The 17,021-nt window shown below is 42.9% G+C and overlaps 1 protein-coding gene across 1 annotated transcript in view; it reads left to right on the top strand.

Moving 5' to 3' along the window:
• Positions 1–3,866: 3,866 nt before the first annotated feature.
• ASIC5 (acid sensing ion channel subunit family member 5) overlaps positions 3,867–17,021 on the top strand; it is a 134,414-nt gene continuing 121,259 nt past the window's right edge. The window contains exons 1-2 of the mRNA XM_040420519.1: positions 3,867–4,195; positions 4,309–4,455. Of these exons, the coding sequence (XP_040276453.1) occupies positions 4,180–4,195; positions 4,309–4,455 (163 nt within the window). The 5' untranslated portion in view covers positions 3,867–4,179. The remainder of the gene's footprint in view (positions 4,196–4,308; positions 4,456–17,021) is intronic.

Below are 17,021 nucleotides of genomic sequence, written 5' to 3'. Positions count from 1 at the left end.
CTCAATAATTGGAGTAGTTACTTATAGCAATGGATGGTAGGTTATTTACACCACCATTGATTGGCAAAGGTATTTAACCACCTCAGCCCCCCTAGCTTAAACACCCTTAATGACCAGGCCACTTTTTACACTTCTGACCTACACTACTTTAACCGTTTATTGCTCGGTCATGCAACTTACCACCCAAATGAATTTTACCTCTTTTTCTTCTCACTAATAGAGCTTTCATTTGGTGGTATTTCATTGCTGCTGACATTTTTACTTTTTTTGTGATTAATCGAAATTTAACGATTTTTTTGCAAAAAAATGAAATTTTTCACTTTCAGTTGTAAAATTTTACAAAAAAAACGACATCCATATATAAATTTTTCTCTAAATTTATTGTTCTACATGTCTTTGATAAAAAAAAATGTTTGGGTAAAAAAAAAATGGTTTGGGTAAAAGTTATAGCGTTTACAAACTATGGTACAAAAATGTGAATTTCCGCTTTTTGAAGCAGCTCTGACTTTCTGAGCACCTGTCATGTTTCCTGAGGTTCTACAATGGCCAGACAGTACAAACACCCCACAAATGACCCCATTTCAGGAAAGTAGACACCCTAAGGTATTGGCTGATGGGCATAGTGAGTTCATAGAACTTTTTATTTTTTGTCACAAGTTAGCGGAAAATTATGATTTTTTTATTTATTTATTTTCTTACAAAGTCTCATATTCCACTAACTTGTGACAAAAAATAAAAACTTCCATGAACTCACTATGCCCATCACGAAATACCTGGGGGTGTCTTCTTTCCAAAATGGGGTCACTTGTGGGGTAGTTATACTGCCCTGGCATTTTAGGGGCCCGAATGCGTGAGAAGTAGTTTGAAATCAAAATCTGTAAAAAATGGCCGGTGAAATCCGAAAGGTGCTCTTTGGAATGTGGGCCCCTTTGCCCACCTAGGCTGCAAAAAAGTGTCACACATCTGGTATTGCCGTACTCAGGAGAAGTTGGGCAATGTGTTTTGGGGTGTCATTTTACATATACCCATGCTGGGTGCGATAAATATCTCGGTCAAATGCCAACTTTGTATAAAAAAAATGGGAAAAGTTGTCTTTTGCCAAGATATTTCTCAAGTGACCCCATTTTGGAAAGAAGACACCCCAAGGTATTTCGTGATGGGCATAGTGAGTTCATGGAAGTTTTTATTTTTTGTCACAAGTTAGTGGAATATGAGACTTTGTAAGAAAAAAAAAAAAAAAAATCATAATTTTCCACTTACTTGTGACAAAAAATAAAAAATTCTAGGAACTCTCCCTGCCCCTCATGGAATATCTTGGGGTGTCTTCTTTCCAAAATGGGGTCACTTGTGGGGTAGCTATACTGCCCTGGCATTTTAGGGGCCCGAATGCGTGAGAAGTAGTTTGAAATCAAAATCTGTAAAAAATGTCCGGTGAAATCCGAAAGGTGCTCTTTGGAATGTGGGCCCCTTTGCCCACCTAGGCTGCAAAAAAGTGTCACACATGTGGTATCGCCGTATTCAGGACAAATTGGGCAATGTGTTTTGGGGTGTCTTTTTACATATACTCATGCTGGGTGAGAGAAATATCTCGGCAAAAGACAACTTTTCCCATTTTTTATACAAAGTTGGCATTTGACCAAGATATTTATCTCACCCAGCATGGGTATATGTAAAATGACACCCCAAATCACATTGCCCAACTTCTCCTGAGTACGGCGATACCAGATGTGTGACACTTTTTTGCAGCCTAGATGCGCAAAGGGGCCCACATTCCTTTTATGAGGGCATTTTTAGACATTTGGATCCCAGACTTCTTCTCACGCTTTAGGGCCCCTAAAATGCCAGGGCAGTATAAATACCCCACATGTGACCCCATTTTGGAAAGAAGACACCCCAAGGTATTCAATGAGGGGCATGGCGAGTTCATAGAATATTTTTTTTTTGCACAAGTTAGCGGAAATTGATTTATTATTTTTTTTTCTCACAAAGTCTCCCTTTCCGCTAACTTGGGACAAAAATTTCAATCTTTCATGAACTCAATATGCCCCTCACGGAATACCTTGGGGTGTCTTCTTTCCGAAATGGGGTCACATGTGGGGTATTTATACATCCCTGGCATTCTAGGGGCCCTAAAGCGTGAGAAGAAGTCTGGAATATAAATGTCTAAAAAATTTTACGCATTTGGATTCCGTGAGGGGTATGGTGAGTTCATGTGAGATTTTATTTTTTGACACAAGTTAGTGGAATATGAGACTTTGTAAGAAAAAAAAAAAATTCCGCTAACTGAATGGAGCCTTACAGGGGGGTGATCAATGACAGGGGGGTGATCAATGACAGGGGGGTGATCAGGGAGTCTATATGGGGTGATCACCCCCCTGTCATTGATCACCCCCCTATAATGCTCCATTCAGATGTCCGTATGTGTTTTGCGGATCCGATCCATGTATCAGTGGATCCGTAAAAATCATACGGACGTTTGAATGGAGCCTTACAGGGGGGTGATCAATGACAGGGGGGTGATCAATGACAGGGGGGTGATCAGGGAGTCTATATGGGGTGATCACCCCCGTCATTGATCACCCCCCTGTAAGGCTCCATTCAGATGTCCGTATGTGTTTTGCGGATCCGATCCATGTATCAGTGGATCCGTAAAAATCATACGGACGTCTGAATGGAGCCTTACAGGGGGGTGATCAATGACAGGGGGGTGATCAGGGAGTCTATATGGGGTGATCATGGGTGAATAAGGGGTTAATAAGTGACAGGGGCGGGGTGTAGTGTACTGGTGTTTGGTGCTACATATTACTGAGCTGCCTGTGTCCTCTGGTGGTCGATCCAAGCAAAGGAGACCACCAGAGGACCAGGTAGCAGGTATATTAGACGCTGTTATCAAAACAGCGTCTAATATACCTGTTAGGGGTTAAAAAAATCGCATCTCCAGCCTGCCAGCGAACGATCGCCGCTGGCAGACTGGAGATCCACTCGCTTACCTTCCGACCCTGTGAGCGCGCGCGCCTGTGTGCGCGCGTTCACAGGAAATCTCGCGTCTCGCGAGAGGACGCGTATATGCGTCCAGGAGGAATGAATCAACCACCTCCAGGACGCGTCGCTGCGTTCGGCGGTCCGGAGGTGGTTAATTTCAATGGTAACTTTTGATGTTGTGGCAGCTGTATGTATTACAGAGGTATCAGTCGCAATCCAGCTCTGATGCCTTTAGCGTTCCCAATACTTTTGCCACATAAGAAGACACCAGAATTATACATGACACATGGTAGGTGGAAGATGTTACAAATTTTGCATTGTGCTCTGGGAGCTTCAAACCTCTGTGTAGGACAGGCGCTAATGTTAATCACTTTAAAAAAAAATTGACTCTGAAACTGAGTTTGAGACTGGTGTGGTAGTGAGAGGATACAACAACAGATTTATTAAGACTGACATTTTATATGCCAGCCTTAGGAAGAATTTTGCAATAAAATATGCCAAATGTATTAAAAGGTGCACGTCTTAATAAATTTGGTTCATTTTGGTTTGTCTTGAAGTTAGAAAATGAAATGTATGCCTACTTCAAAGGGCATCTGTGATCAGATTTGCACCACTTTTGCAGCATTTTGTGGCTTAAAACTCCCCCCTCGCAAAGGTAACTTTTCTCAACATTTTTAAAAAGCGGCTTAAAAAATGGAAAATTATAGCACAAATATGATATACCATAAGTGCCATCATTTTCAATTTTTCTATGCCAAAGTGGCACAAATGCGATGATGAATTTTCCCTACAGAGTTTTCAGATTGTTAAGCAGTACAGCAGTGCTCCTGCCCATTCATTAGCATGTACTGCACTATATTCACCTGCTTTCTGCCTGGCCTTGACTGACTACACACATACAAGGGCTGCCAGTTCGGCTTCATTGATGTAACTTAAACTTGCATTCCCCATGTTGGAGATATGTCTTTTGAAATCAAAAAGCGGTCTCACAACTTTCTAACCAGGTGAAAGATTATGGCCAGAAATATACTTTTACATAATGTACAAATCCTTCTAGAGGCTACCGCTGAAGAAATCTGAAAAATTGATGCTCAGCAGGAGTCCAAATTTCCTTCTGTATCATCTGGGCTTCAGGAAGAAAACCTACCGTAATTGCTGCTACAAGAATTTTTTGGGAATGGAATCAGATTGCCAAGGATGGAACTACATCAAGGTTAGAGCAGCAAAAGCAACTACTTAGCAACTCTACAGGAATTATGTCAGACATGTATTAAGGAAAATCTGTGCAGTTCCAAGACCTATGACATGCACTTTAAATGCTTTCAGCACAAACACAGAAGAGGGTGCCTTCGGGGCAGCAGTCATATATGTCATGTGACCACCGCCATCTTGCTTGCTTGGACAAGACAGCCACCGACATCTGCTGTTTACAGACAAAGAGGACAGCGAGGACAACTAAACTGGGGTGTTGTGGTAAGAAATTATGGGGCATGGGGTTTCCTTTGCTAGGGCCCAGAAGTTTATGCTGTTTTAGAAATTTTTTAAGATCACAGATGGCAGAAGTGGTGTCACAGTGCTTGCCCACTGTTTGACTGCTGATTGGTAATATTCTATAATGTTCATTGGCAGGTTGTTCTGTCAAACATAAGAAAACAGAGGCATCGCACGTAGATATCTTCCGATGGAGCTAGCAACATGGCACTCTAGCAACATGGCACTCCTCCAGTGACATCATCAGAGGTTACAGTACTTCGCTATGTTATAAATTGCTGCAGTAGCCCCAGGTTCCTTGAATATACCGAACTACATTCAAGCTACAGCACGTGACTGTAGACATACATTGTAATACATCAGCTGGTAATGTGCAAAACTGGTTTATTGTTGTATATTGGTAAGGTGCAAAAAGGGTTTTGGTTGCCCTCTGGGTAAATTGATATGGGATGGTTTCTAAATTAGTGTATTGTCGTCCGAACTAGTTTTTGAAGGGATTTGGCAACAAACTATTCTATATGGGGAGCTATTATTCTCTTTTTTTTTGTTCTCCAAGGCGATAAGCCACGTCCAGAAGTGTCTGGCATCTGCTTTCTCCTCTCTCCTCCTGAACTGAGACTGCATGTGGGAGTCAGAAGAGATAGCAGCCATCTGAACGAAGAGTATGGGCAACCCAAGGGATATAGTCAACCATGTCGCAATTGAGAACATCATAATCGGTGGGACTAAAGCTTTTGTCAGCGTTAGGAATGGCTTTATAAAAAAAATATAATTTCCTGCTTTACTAGAATGTAGGAAAATGTGAGCAAAATTTACTAGTACTGAAAAACTATATGTGCATTTGATAATTTAGTCAAAGTAATTCATTATATGTGTTTTGTAAACAGTTCGGGTATATGCTGGCAATGTCTCCCGACATGTACGTCTAATGTGATCACGGACTTCAGTAGCCAGGTGTATGCCAAAAGAGTGTCCTGTTGGTATTTGTTTGACCAATATACAGTAGTTGCATAGGTATGGGTAAAATATTAAGCAGGCGTAGTGTGACTAACCTAAGGAATATTGTACTGCTGTCTCTACAAATAGTAGGGCATTATCTTGGGCATTGCATCATATGTACAGTATATGGTGGTGTTTGTTGAACTAAGTCAAATAGCTTTTTATGTTTTATGTCTTAAACGTTACTGACAGTGTAGATGGAAATGACCAGAACTGGATGTAGCATGTACAGTATATCATCAAGGTTTCAAAGCTGCACTGTATTTAGGAGTATCCCTAGAGGTTATCTTTGTAAATGCATGTAATTTTATTTTCTGATGGAATTGCCACTTTTAATTAATGTGAGTGGTTAGACCCTATTTAAAAGATTGATATAAGCACAAGAATACATGTAATTTAAATGAGAATGAGCAGATTATTATATACACAACCAAAAAAATGAAAGAAAGATCACCTAGAAGTAGTTAAAAGGGTTATCTTCCATTTTTTATGGTCCAACTCTTCATGTGATTAAGCGCTTTAACAGTGGTAAGATTGAAAATATTCCTACCGGGCCAACACTCTCGATGTAATCAGGTTGCAGACACTTCCTGGATCACGTACCTGACTGCTTGACTGCATGGGCGCAACCCACATACATAGCGGGTAGTACCTGGGCTAGGAGCGCATGCTGAATGTACAGCATGTGATCCATGAAGTGACCGCAACCTAATTATACCAGAGAGCGCAGGGAGCACAGTGGTGGCCCGGTAGGAATATTTTCAAACTAACCACTGTTAAAGCATTTAATCATATGAAGTTGTGGGACCATTAAAAAAAAAATTGTGGTTATATCCTTTAGGGTAAAAATAAACTATTTTACAATATGGCAATTCTGGAAAGTATTATAGGTAGTGATCAGGATCCTTACTTTACATACAGATGCTCCACAGCCTTTTTTGTCTGTCATCACGGTTGTCTTTTGGCTGACAATACTGTTTATTATGGTACCTCTTACAGTACTGTTGATTGGGTGTTGTTGAGGTGCTCACTGTGCCTGTTAGACGAAACAAGTATGCACCATTTGTGCAATTAGCAGATTTTGAAAAGGGGCGAATACTGGGGCTTTGAGAAGCTTGATGTGAAGTTTCTGTAGTGCATTAGTGAGGTCAAAGGAGGGCCCTCATACACATAGAGAGTTCTAGATGGTCAAGAAAGATAGATGCACTCCAAGATCGCCATATATAAAGAGATGCTATATCTCAAAGGACAGCCACAGCATCAGATTTCTTCTGTAGAAACCACCTATATTATAAAAAAAAACAGCTACTTGAAGCAGGACTGCATTCACACACCCTGCTAGCCCATTTGCCATTGACCTCTCATTACTAAGTGTGTCTTTATTGGTGCTGTGAGAGAGCCCATTGGAGGCATGAATGGCAAACAATAGTGTTCAGTGATGAAGCAGGTTCTCTCCTGACACTGGCTTCTCATCTTCACTAAGAAAGTCTGCATTTTCCACTTACCTCTCATCATCACTAAGAACGCTTGTATTGTTGCCATGAGAGAGCCCATTGGAGGCATAATTGGCAAACAATAGTGTTCAGTGATGAAGCAGGGTGTGCCTTGGTACTAATGATGGTCACATCAGAGTTCACAGAATGGCTTAAGAGTGCCTACTGCCATCATGCATTGTGCAGAGACACACAGGACCAACACCAGGTGTCATTGCATGGGGTCCCACTAGCTACCATACCCGTTCTTATCTGATATTCATGGAGGGAATATTGACCAACATTTTGTATGTCCAGAACATCAAGGAACCAGTCCTACAGCCTTCTTTTACTTAGGAGATGTGGTATTCCAACAAGATAATGCTCACCCACACACTGCCCACAATACACTATATCATTAGGAGTATCCAGAAGTTCCTCTGGCCAGCTTATTCGCCAGATCTCTATCCCATGCAAAATGTCTGGGACTGAATGGGGCAACATATCTCCCATGCACAGCAGCCAACAATCACCTTGGCTGGACTATGAATCCAAGTTGAAAGATCTGGGAATGACATACCACAGGAGAATATCCAGAATCTGTATGATCGTTACCATGTAGAATGACCTGTATCATAGAAAGCTGAGATACTACTCAGTATTACTGTGACCCTGCCTCAACATATACTCTGCTGCTGAACCCAAAATAAAGGATGCACCACATTGGTTGTGTGATCATTGACTAAGTATCACTAGCAGTTTATACTTTGTCAATCTCATATTAATTACATTAAGTTTTCCAGGTGTTCTTTTTTCATTTGCTACTATTGTAGTTTTATGGGAAAATTATATTTTATATACACTGCCTGTACAAAAAAAAAGTTGTCACCTGGAAATAACTAAGCAAATAGTTATGAGCCTGCTATTGGATAATTACTGCATGGGCGATTATCTTTCATCTGGCAATAAGCTATTTAACCCCAACTGGTGCAATGAGTTGCATCTAATTTCTTAAACAACCATGTTGAAAGACACATCTCATGGTCGTGGAAAAGATGTTAGTCTGTTTGAGAAGGGTCAAATCATTGGCATGCATCAAGCAGAGAAAACATCTAAGGAGATTGCAGAAACTACTAAAATTGGGTTAAGAACTGTCCAACACATTATTAAAAACTGGAAGGAAAGTGGGACCCATCGTATTCAAGGAAGAAATGTGGCAGGCAAAAAATCCTGAATGATCATGATCGGCGATCACTTAAACGTTTGGTGAAATCAAATCGAAGAAAAACAACAGTAGAACTCAGGGCTATATTTTTTAACAAATCTCTTTTTATTGAAGTTTTGTGATAGTAAGAAATGAGCTTGCACTTACAGTATACAGATGTAGCCAGATATGATCCAGAGACAAATGACATTGCATTGACACAAAACAATAATCCATTTCCATGCAAGGAATGGGCATATTAGACAGTATCTTCAGAGGCTATGTGCCTGACAACACAGGAGGCATGGAATACACGACATCTCTATCAATACAAAGATCTTAATTGCTGAACATCTGAATATCTGGGCCTTGTAAGAGCAAGAAATAGTAACTAGATTTAGAGAGGTGGGGGGGAGAACAGTGGAGGGGGGGGGGGGGTTAATTGTCGACTAAGAGCTTACTCATAGTTGAGTTGAGGTAGCAATCTCTAGAGGATCATAGAAGCCTTTCATCTTTCCATCTTAGCGGAATTAATAGTTTAGCTGCAGTAATCATATGAGTGGCTAAATTTGATTTACTTGGTTTAAAACCTGCTTCCAGTAACCAAAGCAGTATTAATGAGGCAGAGAGCTTTACCTTCTCAGGGCATATTTTATTAATTATATCTTCAATTCCTGACCAGAACTCTCTCATTTTGGGGCAAGACCACCAAATGTGTGAGATGTTGCCAATACCCGATGAGCATCTCCAACATTTGTCTGAGGGGGAAAGGTTTATTCGGCGGAGGAATTCTGGAGTTCTATACCACCTCAATAGTATTTTATAGGAATTTTCTTGGATTCTGATGCAGGTAGAGAACCCATGAGAGTTGGCCAGAATACACGCTCTGCTACTATCATCTAATTTTATATTCAACTCTCGTTCCCAGTTATTTAGATAGTTGGGGTCCTGGGAATTCCCATTACTTGACACCTGTCTGTATACCATGGATAGGCATTTAGCTGGCAGGGTGGGGAGCATTATGTAATTCTCTAACCATATAGGGTCGGGCAGAGGTAGGTGATTGGATCTCTTAAATCTAGTACAGGATTTCTCAAAGTCCCAGATTTGTAGGATATCACCTGGCATGTCAATACTGCCTGTGATGTCTTTGTAAAAAACCTCTACTAGCATTGGAGCGACTCAGATCCCCTAATCAAAGATGAGCCACAGATGACCAAATATTTGTGATCTCTATAGGATGTTTTGCAAGTATCTGTGGTAGTATATGGAGGGGTATCAGGGGTGACAATTTATCCTTCCCCATATTGAGCTCATCTGAGTTTTGGCACCTATAGATCGTACTTCTGATTAGGTCATATGGTAAATCCTGTTTACTCGGCAATGGTGATTTAAACCAAAGCAAGAATTCTCTATGTTCCCCCAATAGGGATTTCTCCATGTCAACATGTATAGGGACTGGTTCAGGTTGTGTCAAGGCTAACCATCTTTCTAAGTGTATGGCATGTAGATACAAGTTAACATCTGGTAGAGAGATGCCACCCTGTTTCTTTTTCCTAGTAAGGAGTGAATAGGGAAGTCTTGCTTTTTTACCATCCCACAGAAACGTACTAAAGACCGACTTCAATTTGGTTTGAAATGCACCAGGTATTGAGATCAAAATAAATACAGCAATTGGGGGAGGATGAATGTGACCAATACATTTTTCCTTCCCAGCCAAGAAAGCATTTTCTTTGAAAATCCTGCTAAGGTAGTTTGTATTTTAGCCAATAAGGGGGCATAGTTGAGTTGATATAGTAGATTCAGATTGGCAGGTATCATGATCCCTAGATACTTAATGGCTTTAGTAGGCCATTTAAAGGGAGTCATATCTCTTATTCTTCTCATCTGGGGAGGAGAAATAGAAATCCCTAGAGCTTCTGACTTGTCAAAATTGATCTTGAAATCAGACGCCTTCCCAAATGCCTCAAAAATATTCATGACATGTGGCATGGCTACTTCTGGGTTCGAGATAAACATCAACAGATCATCGGCAAACGCTGCCATTTTGTGTTCAGTTTTGTTTATTCTAAATCCTTTAATGTCAGGGGTCTGTCTAAATTTAAGTAGCAACGTTTCCATGGCTAATATGAAGAGTGAAGGAGAAAGCGAGCAACCCTGTCTGGTACCATTTCCAATGCCAAAGGAGTCTGACAGTGCGTTATTCACCAATATACGGGCTGAGGGAGAGGAGTACATTGTAAATATTGCCTGTACAAATCTATCCGGGAACCCAAAAGCTTCCAGAGTTTTCCGCATAAATTTCCAGTTAACTCTGTCGAACGCTTTTTCTGCGTCTGTTCCCAGCAGAACTAGGGGCATTTTTTTAGAATGTGCGTGAGCAACTGCACCTAAGACTCTACTAACATTGTATCTACCCTCCCTGCCCAATACAAATCCCACCTGCTCTTCACCAATCAGGCTAGGAAGCAAGGAAGCAATCCTATGGCTTAGCAGCCTGGCCCACCACTTCAAATCTGTGTTTAGGAGAGATATGGGTCTGTAGCTACCGCACAGCTCCTGATCTTTCCCTTCCTTATGGATGATGGTAATATGTGCTTCTTGTGTTTGGGCAGGAAGGGTGGAGCCTTGCAGCAGGTCATTACAGAGTCTCACAAAGTATGGGGACAAGATATGTTTAAATTTCTTATAGTAATAAATAGGATACCCATCTGGACCTGGGCTTTTGCCCGTTGGTATAGACCCAAGGATTTTATCTACCTCCACGGTGGTAAAAGGCCTCATCAGTGCAGACCTATTTTCCACTGAGTGGGGATTGTGATGGATTCAAGGAAGGAATCTATGTATCCGCTTAAGAGGCTTTGGTCAGACTCTGCTGTCTGTTTCTCTCGTTCAAGGTTATATAGTGATGAATAAAAACTACAAAACTCTCTAGCTATATCAGGAGTTGAAGTAAGTTTTTTCCCTTCCTTGTTTTTAATAGCTTGGATAAAAGTTTTGCTCTTTTGAGTTCTGAAAAGATTAGTCATTACCGTAGATCCCTTATCCCCATGACAGAAATACTTAAATAGAGATTGCAATATTTTGGCTGTTTTAATGTTTAACAGGTCTGTAACCTGATGGCGTAACGTCTTAAGCGTACATTGCACTTTGTCAGACTGTCTTGTTTTATGCAAGGTTCCCAGGGTAGAAATCTGCGTCAGCAGGGAGTTTAACTGTTGGGATCTTTGCTTCTTTACTCTGGAGCCTAAGCTAATCAGTTCTCCTCTAATAACCGCCTTATGGGCCTCCCAAATCATGGGCATGGGGGTTTGGGGTCTGTCGTTTATATTAAAATAGTTTTGGATCTTCTGCTCTATCTGGATCTTGTTAACCTCATCCTCTAGAAGCGTGGTGTTGAGCCGCCACGTCCATACTTTTGGGGGCAAGTCTTTCAGTTTCCACTTAACCTTGACCGGAGCATGGTCAGAGACAGTGGAACTTCCAATTTCTGCTTTTGTAACAGAAGTAAGTGAGCTGTTAGACATAAAGATGTAGTCCAACCTCTGGTAGGTACCATGTACCTGCGAGAAAAACATGTAGTCCCTCCCTTCCGGATTGAGGACCCTCCAAACATCAGAAATTCGCAAGTTCGAAAGAGATAATTGGAATCTACGTACTTGTTTCTTAGAGAGGAGTGGGGTTTTTGAGGTGGAATCTATATTGTGGTCTAAAGCTAAATTAAAATCACCCCCTAATATCAATAAGCCTTCCACAAACTCCCGAAGAGTGTCTAACATCTGCATAAACCACGGGATCTGTTTGACATTCGGGGCGTATACATTTGCCATGGTGATAGTACTATTAAGGACTTTCCCCTTAACAAACAAGTACCTCCCAAGAGGGTCCTCCATCTTAGCCGTCAGGGTAAATGGTATATTTTTGCTTATGCCAATAGAGACTCCTCGAGCAGCTGAGGAATAGGTAGAATGGTACCAAACAGGGAAGCACTTACTGTTCATATTAGGAACATGTTGATGCCTAAAGTGAGTCTGTTGTAAAAAGAGTATGTCAGTGTTTTCCCTTTTAAGGGTGTGGTACACTTGGCTTCTCTTCTGGGTTATGTTCATCCCATTAACATTAAGTGTGCAAACAGTTATTTCAGCCATATTATTTTTAAACAATCGATATCTATCACAACCACCTCAGTGATATCAGCTTGTAGGTCGACATTGGAGGGGGTACAGGGGAAAACAGTAATATAAACAGAAAAAGAAGAAGAGCACTGAGGCTCTAACAGCGCGCATCTGCGCAATAGTGCAATAACTATCGGATAGTATAGGGCCGGGGGGGGGGGGACATCAGTGGTAGAGCCCAATATGACCAGGGAATTCACACACCTCCGGCCAGTATAAGGGCCCTTCCAGGCCTACTCGAATCAGAAAACATAGAAAAACATAAGAAAACATACGAAAACATATGCATAGACTATTGCAGGGCCTGAGGGAGAGAACCGCCTCCCGTGATGGTTAAAGGAGGCTATTTGGAGGGTCTAGCCTAGTTAGGCAGTCTCTCCCCCCCCACCCAGCAATCTCTGCATTCGGTTCTGCATTCCATATCTGGTTTCGCATGATACCTGTCCAGGTAAGGCAAATCCGCTTATAACAATTCTAACAGGAACCCAGCGGTTTGCAGACACATGGATCATAAGACCAAAAAGGAGATCATAACGCTACAACTGGTAGCCTTTTCTCCCTACAGAACTGAACTTCAGCTCAAAGAGGCCTGTTTCTTTCTTGTCGGCTTGGTCTTAGTTGAAAGTGCCCAAGGCTCAGATGAGGGCAAACGAGGGAGATCTTCTGCGGTAGATATTGGTAGCCACGATGGTATGTCCATGGGCGATATCTCAAGGGCCTCCCAAATCTTCGGCAGGTCATCCGGGTGCCACACTGTGTATTGTCGGCCCTTAATTGAGGTGCTCAGGCCAAAAGGGAAGAGCCATCTCATAGGCAATTTTTTTGCTGTCAAGGGACGCAAGGCCCTTCATTTAGCAAGTGTGCTAGCCGCCAAGTCCTGGAAGACCTGGATTTCGTGGGCATCCAGTAAAATGTCCTCTTTATCTCTTGCTTTTTTGAGGATCTCCGCCGTGTCTAGGTAATTCAGAAGTGCGCAGACTGTGTCTCTTGGCGGGTCACCATCTGCGGGCTTGGGCCTTAGGGCTCTGTGGGCTCGTTCGATAATAATGGCGTCTGCATGCGCCTGCCCCACCAGCGTTGGAAAGATTCGACGTACGCATTCTGAGAGTTCCTCAGCAGGGATGGATTCTGGGATCCCCCTGATTCTTACATTCTTTCGCCATCCCCTATTCTCCTGGTCTTCCAGGCTAAGGTAGGCATTATTTAGCTGTGTGCGTAGCGATTTCATTTGAGTTTGAAGCCCTCTGCTGTGTTCTGTGATGTCTAGCTGGGAGCTTTCGAGTGATTCAACTCGTGACCCCATTTGGTGTACCTCCATCTTTATGTCCGCCAGCTCCTTCATCACCGGAGACAGGGCCTGCCACAGAGTGTGTTTCAGGAAGGACCTTGTGATCAGTAGCGTGTTGGTAGCTCCTTGCATGTCGGAGTAGGTACATGAACTGCCTCCATCCGAATCATCCTCCTGTGTCTCAGAGCGGGCAGTGGCTGCCGCCATTTTCTTCACTCTGGCCAGGGAAGGCATTGCCTTTTTCAGGAATCTTGTCAAGTCCCCTTGTGATTTCTGGGGTCTCAGTATACCCTCTGAGTCTTTGCCTCTCTCCTTGGACAATTTGCCCATGTTTCGAGTAGGTTGAGTGCTGTAAAAAGCTATTTGGCCGGGAGATGTGGTGAGGAGCTCAAGGTTAAGCGTCCACCACCATGCTCGGCTAGCTCCGCAACCCCTCAGGGCTATATTTAATAGTGAAAGTAAGAGCATTTCCACATGCACAATGTGAAGGGAACTCAAGTGATTGGGACTGAACCCACTAATCAGTGAGGAAAACCAGAAAAAAAGGCTTCAATTTGCTAGGGAGCATAAAGATTGGACTCTGGAGCAATAGAAGAAGGTCATGTGGTCTGATGAGTCCAGATTTACCCTGTTCCAGAGTGATGGGCGCATCAGGGTAAAAAGAGAGGGAGATGAAGTGATGCACCCATCATGCCTAGTGCCTACTGTACAAGCCTGTGGGGGCAGTGCTATGATCTGGGGTTGCTGCAATTGGTCAGGTCTAGGTTCAGCAACAGTATGTGCTCCAAGAATGAGGTCAGCTGACTACCTGAACATACTGAATGACCAGATTATTCCATCAATGGATTTTTTCTTCCCTGATGGCACGGGCATATTCCAAGATGACAATGCCAGGATTCATCGGGCTCAAATTGTGAAAGAGTGGTTCAGGGAGCATGATATATCATTTTCAGAGAGGAAAAGGGGTGCAAATGAGCTCTTAACAAGCTCTTCCTCTAATGCCAGTAAATGTAAGTCATCTATCCTATAAGTCAATGATCAGCTCTTTAACTAAGCCTTGAGACATGACTTTGATATTAATCTGCAGACAGCTGTTTCAGAGTGATTGCCCCTCATCAGTGCAGAGCAGAGAGTACTGGCTTGACTGGGTGAGAGGCCTGGCAGGGTTAGGGGGGTACTATCTCTCCTTAGGGAGAGAGCGCCTTAATCAGCGTGAGGAGACTTATAGGCCATACATGCTCCTCTGGAATTCTGGGAGGAAATGGATGCAAATGAGCTCTTAACAAGCTCTGCCTCTAATGCCACCAGATGTAAGGCAGCTATCACACTGATTAAGGCGCTCTCTCCCTAAGGAGAGATGGTACCCCCCTAACCCTGATAGGCCTCTCACCCAGTCAAGCCAATACTCTCTGCTCTGCACTGATGAGGGGCAAAAAAAAACGAAACAGCTGTCTGCAGATGAGGTGCTGGCTTATTTAATATCCAAGTCGTGTCTCAAGGCTTAGTTAAAGAGCTGAACATTGATGTATAGGATAGCTGCCTTACATCTGGTGGCATTAGAGGCAGAGCTTGTTAAGAGCTCATTTGCATCCCTTTCCTGCCAGAATTCCAGAGGAGCATGTATGGCTTATAAGTCTCCTCATGCTGATTAAGGCGCTCTCTCCCTAAGGAGAGATCGTACCCCCCTAACACTGACAGGCCTCTCACCCAGTGAAGCCAGTACTCTCTGCTCTGCACTGATGAGAGGCAATCACCCTGAAACACCTGACTGCAGATGAGGTGCTGGCTTATTTAATATACAAGTCATGTCTCAAGGCTTAGTTAAGGAGCTGAACATTGACTTATAGGATAGCTGCCTTACATCTGGTGGCATTAGAGTCAGAGCTTGTTAAGAGCTCATTTGCATCCCTTTCCTGCCAGAATTCCAGAGGAGCATGTATGGCTTATAAGTCTCCTCACGCTGATTAAGGCGCTCTCTCCCTAAGGAGAGATAGTACCCCCCACATCATTTTCACACATGGATTGGCCACCACAGAGTCCAGACCTTAACCCCATTGAGAATCTTTGGAATGTGCTGGAGAAGGCTTTGCACAGCAGTCAGACTCTACCATGATCAATGCAAGATCTTGGTGAAAAATGAATGCAACACTGGATGGAAATAAATCTTGCGACATTGCAGAAGCTTATCGAAACAATGCCACAGCGAATGAGTGCCATAATCAAAGCTAAAGTTATTTTTTTTTGGTAGCGACTTTTTTTTTGGTCAAGCAGTGTATGTATTCATAAAAAAAATATCGTTTTTTCTGAGCTCAGTAGCCAAGTGGGCTATTTTATCAGTGATTGGCAATCTTCCCTGTATAAGTGTATATACTGTAGGAAGGTGCAAGGGTCCGTCGTTGACGGAAGGTATGTGTCACCGAGGGTTCCTGGCCTCGGTGAAGTAAGAGACGGTATTTTCAGGTGTCTGCAGCAGCTAATGCTGATTGACATTTTACTATTTTAGTATGGCTGTATAGCTGATCCAGAACGGGTCTTACTGGGAGTAGCCAAAGTGATGGGTGGGTGATTACTCCCCACGTTCCAGGCCGGGTCTTGACTGGCCTATATAAAACCCAGCCAGCAGTGTCAGCTGTGCATGGATTACTCCTCTCTGATAGTGGAGCTCTGTCAGTCTCTGTGTTGGGACCTGGGAGTTTGGGCCTGGATTAAGGCCTGCTACCTTGTTGGTGTGAAAGCAGGTGAATTCGGCTTTGTCCAAGGACTTCTTCTTGGCCGTATGGTGTGAACAGACTCCAGAATCACAAGGTGACTATTTTCCTTGAAGCAGACTTTTTGTTTTGTTATTTACTTAATGTTTGAATAAACACTGAACTATTTAATTCAAAGACTTTGTTGTTGCCTCTATACTGCGTCCGCTGACCTGCCTACCAGAGAAAATCCCCAACAATACACAGATAAAACATAAAAGAGAAACACAGACTGAGTAAGGCTGCTTTCACACTTGCGTTAGGTGCGGATCCGTCTGGTATCTGCACAGACGTATCCGCACCTATAAATGCAAACAATGGTATCCGTTCAGTGCGGATCCGTCTGCACCAATGGCACTGGCCACCAATGCTTATAATACTGGGGAGGGAGGGGGGTCTGGCCCCTGCTGCCTGGCAGCACCCGATCAGGACGCTGAGATCCGCACAATTAACCCCTCAGGTGCGGCACCTGAGGGGTTAATTGTGTGGATCACAGCCTCCTGTAAAAGATCGGGTGCTGCCAGGCAGCAGGGGGCAGTTATATACACAGTTCTTAGTATATTCTAACTTGAAGCGTCCCCATCACTATGGGAACGCCTCTGTGTTAGAATATACTGTTGGATCTAACTCAAATCTGATGGTATATTCTAACATAGAGGCGTT

This window comes from Bufo bufo, chromosome 2 (assembly GCF_905171765.1).
Source record: "Bufo bufo chromosome 2, aBufBuf1.1, whole genome shotgun sequence".
Taxonomy (NCBI): Eukaryota; Metazoa; Chordata; class Amphibia; order Anura; family Bufonidae; genus Bufo; species Bufo bufo.
This window is presented reverse-complemented; position numbering and strand designations above follow the sequence as displayed.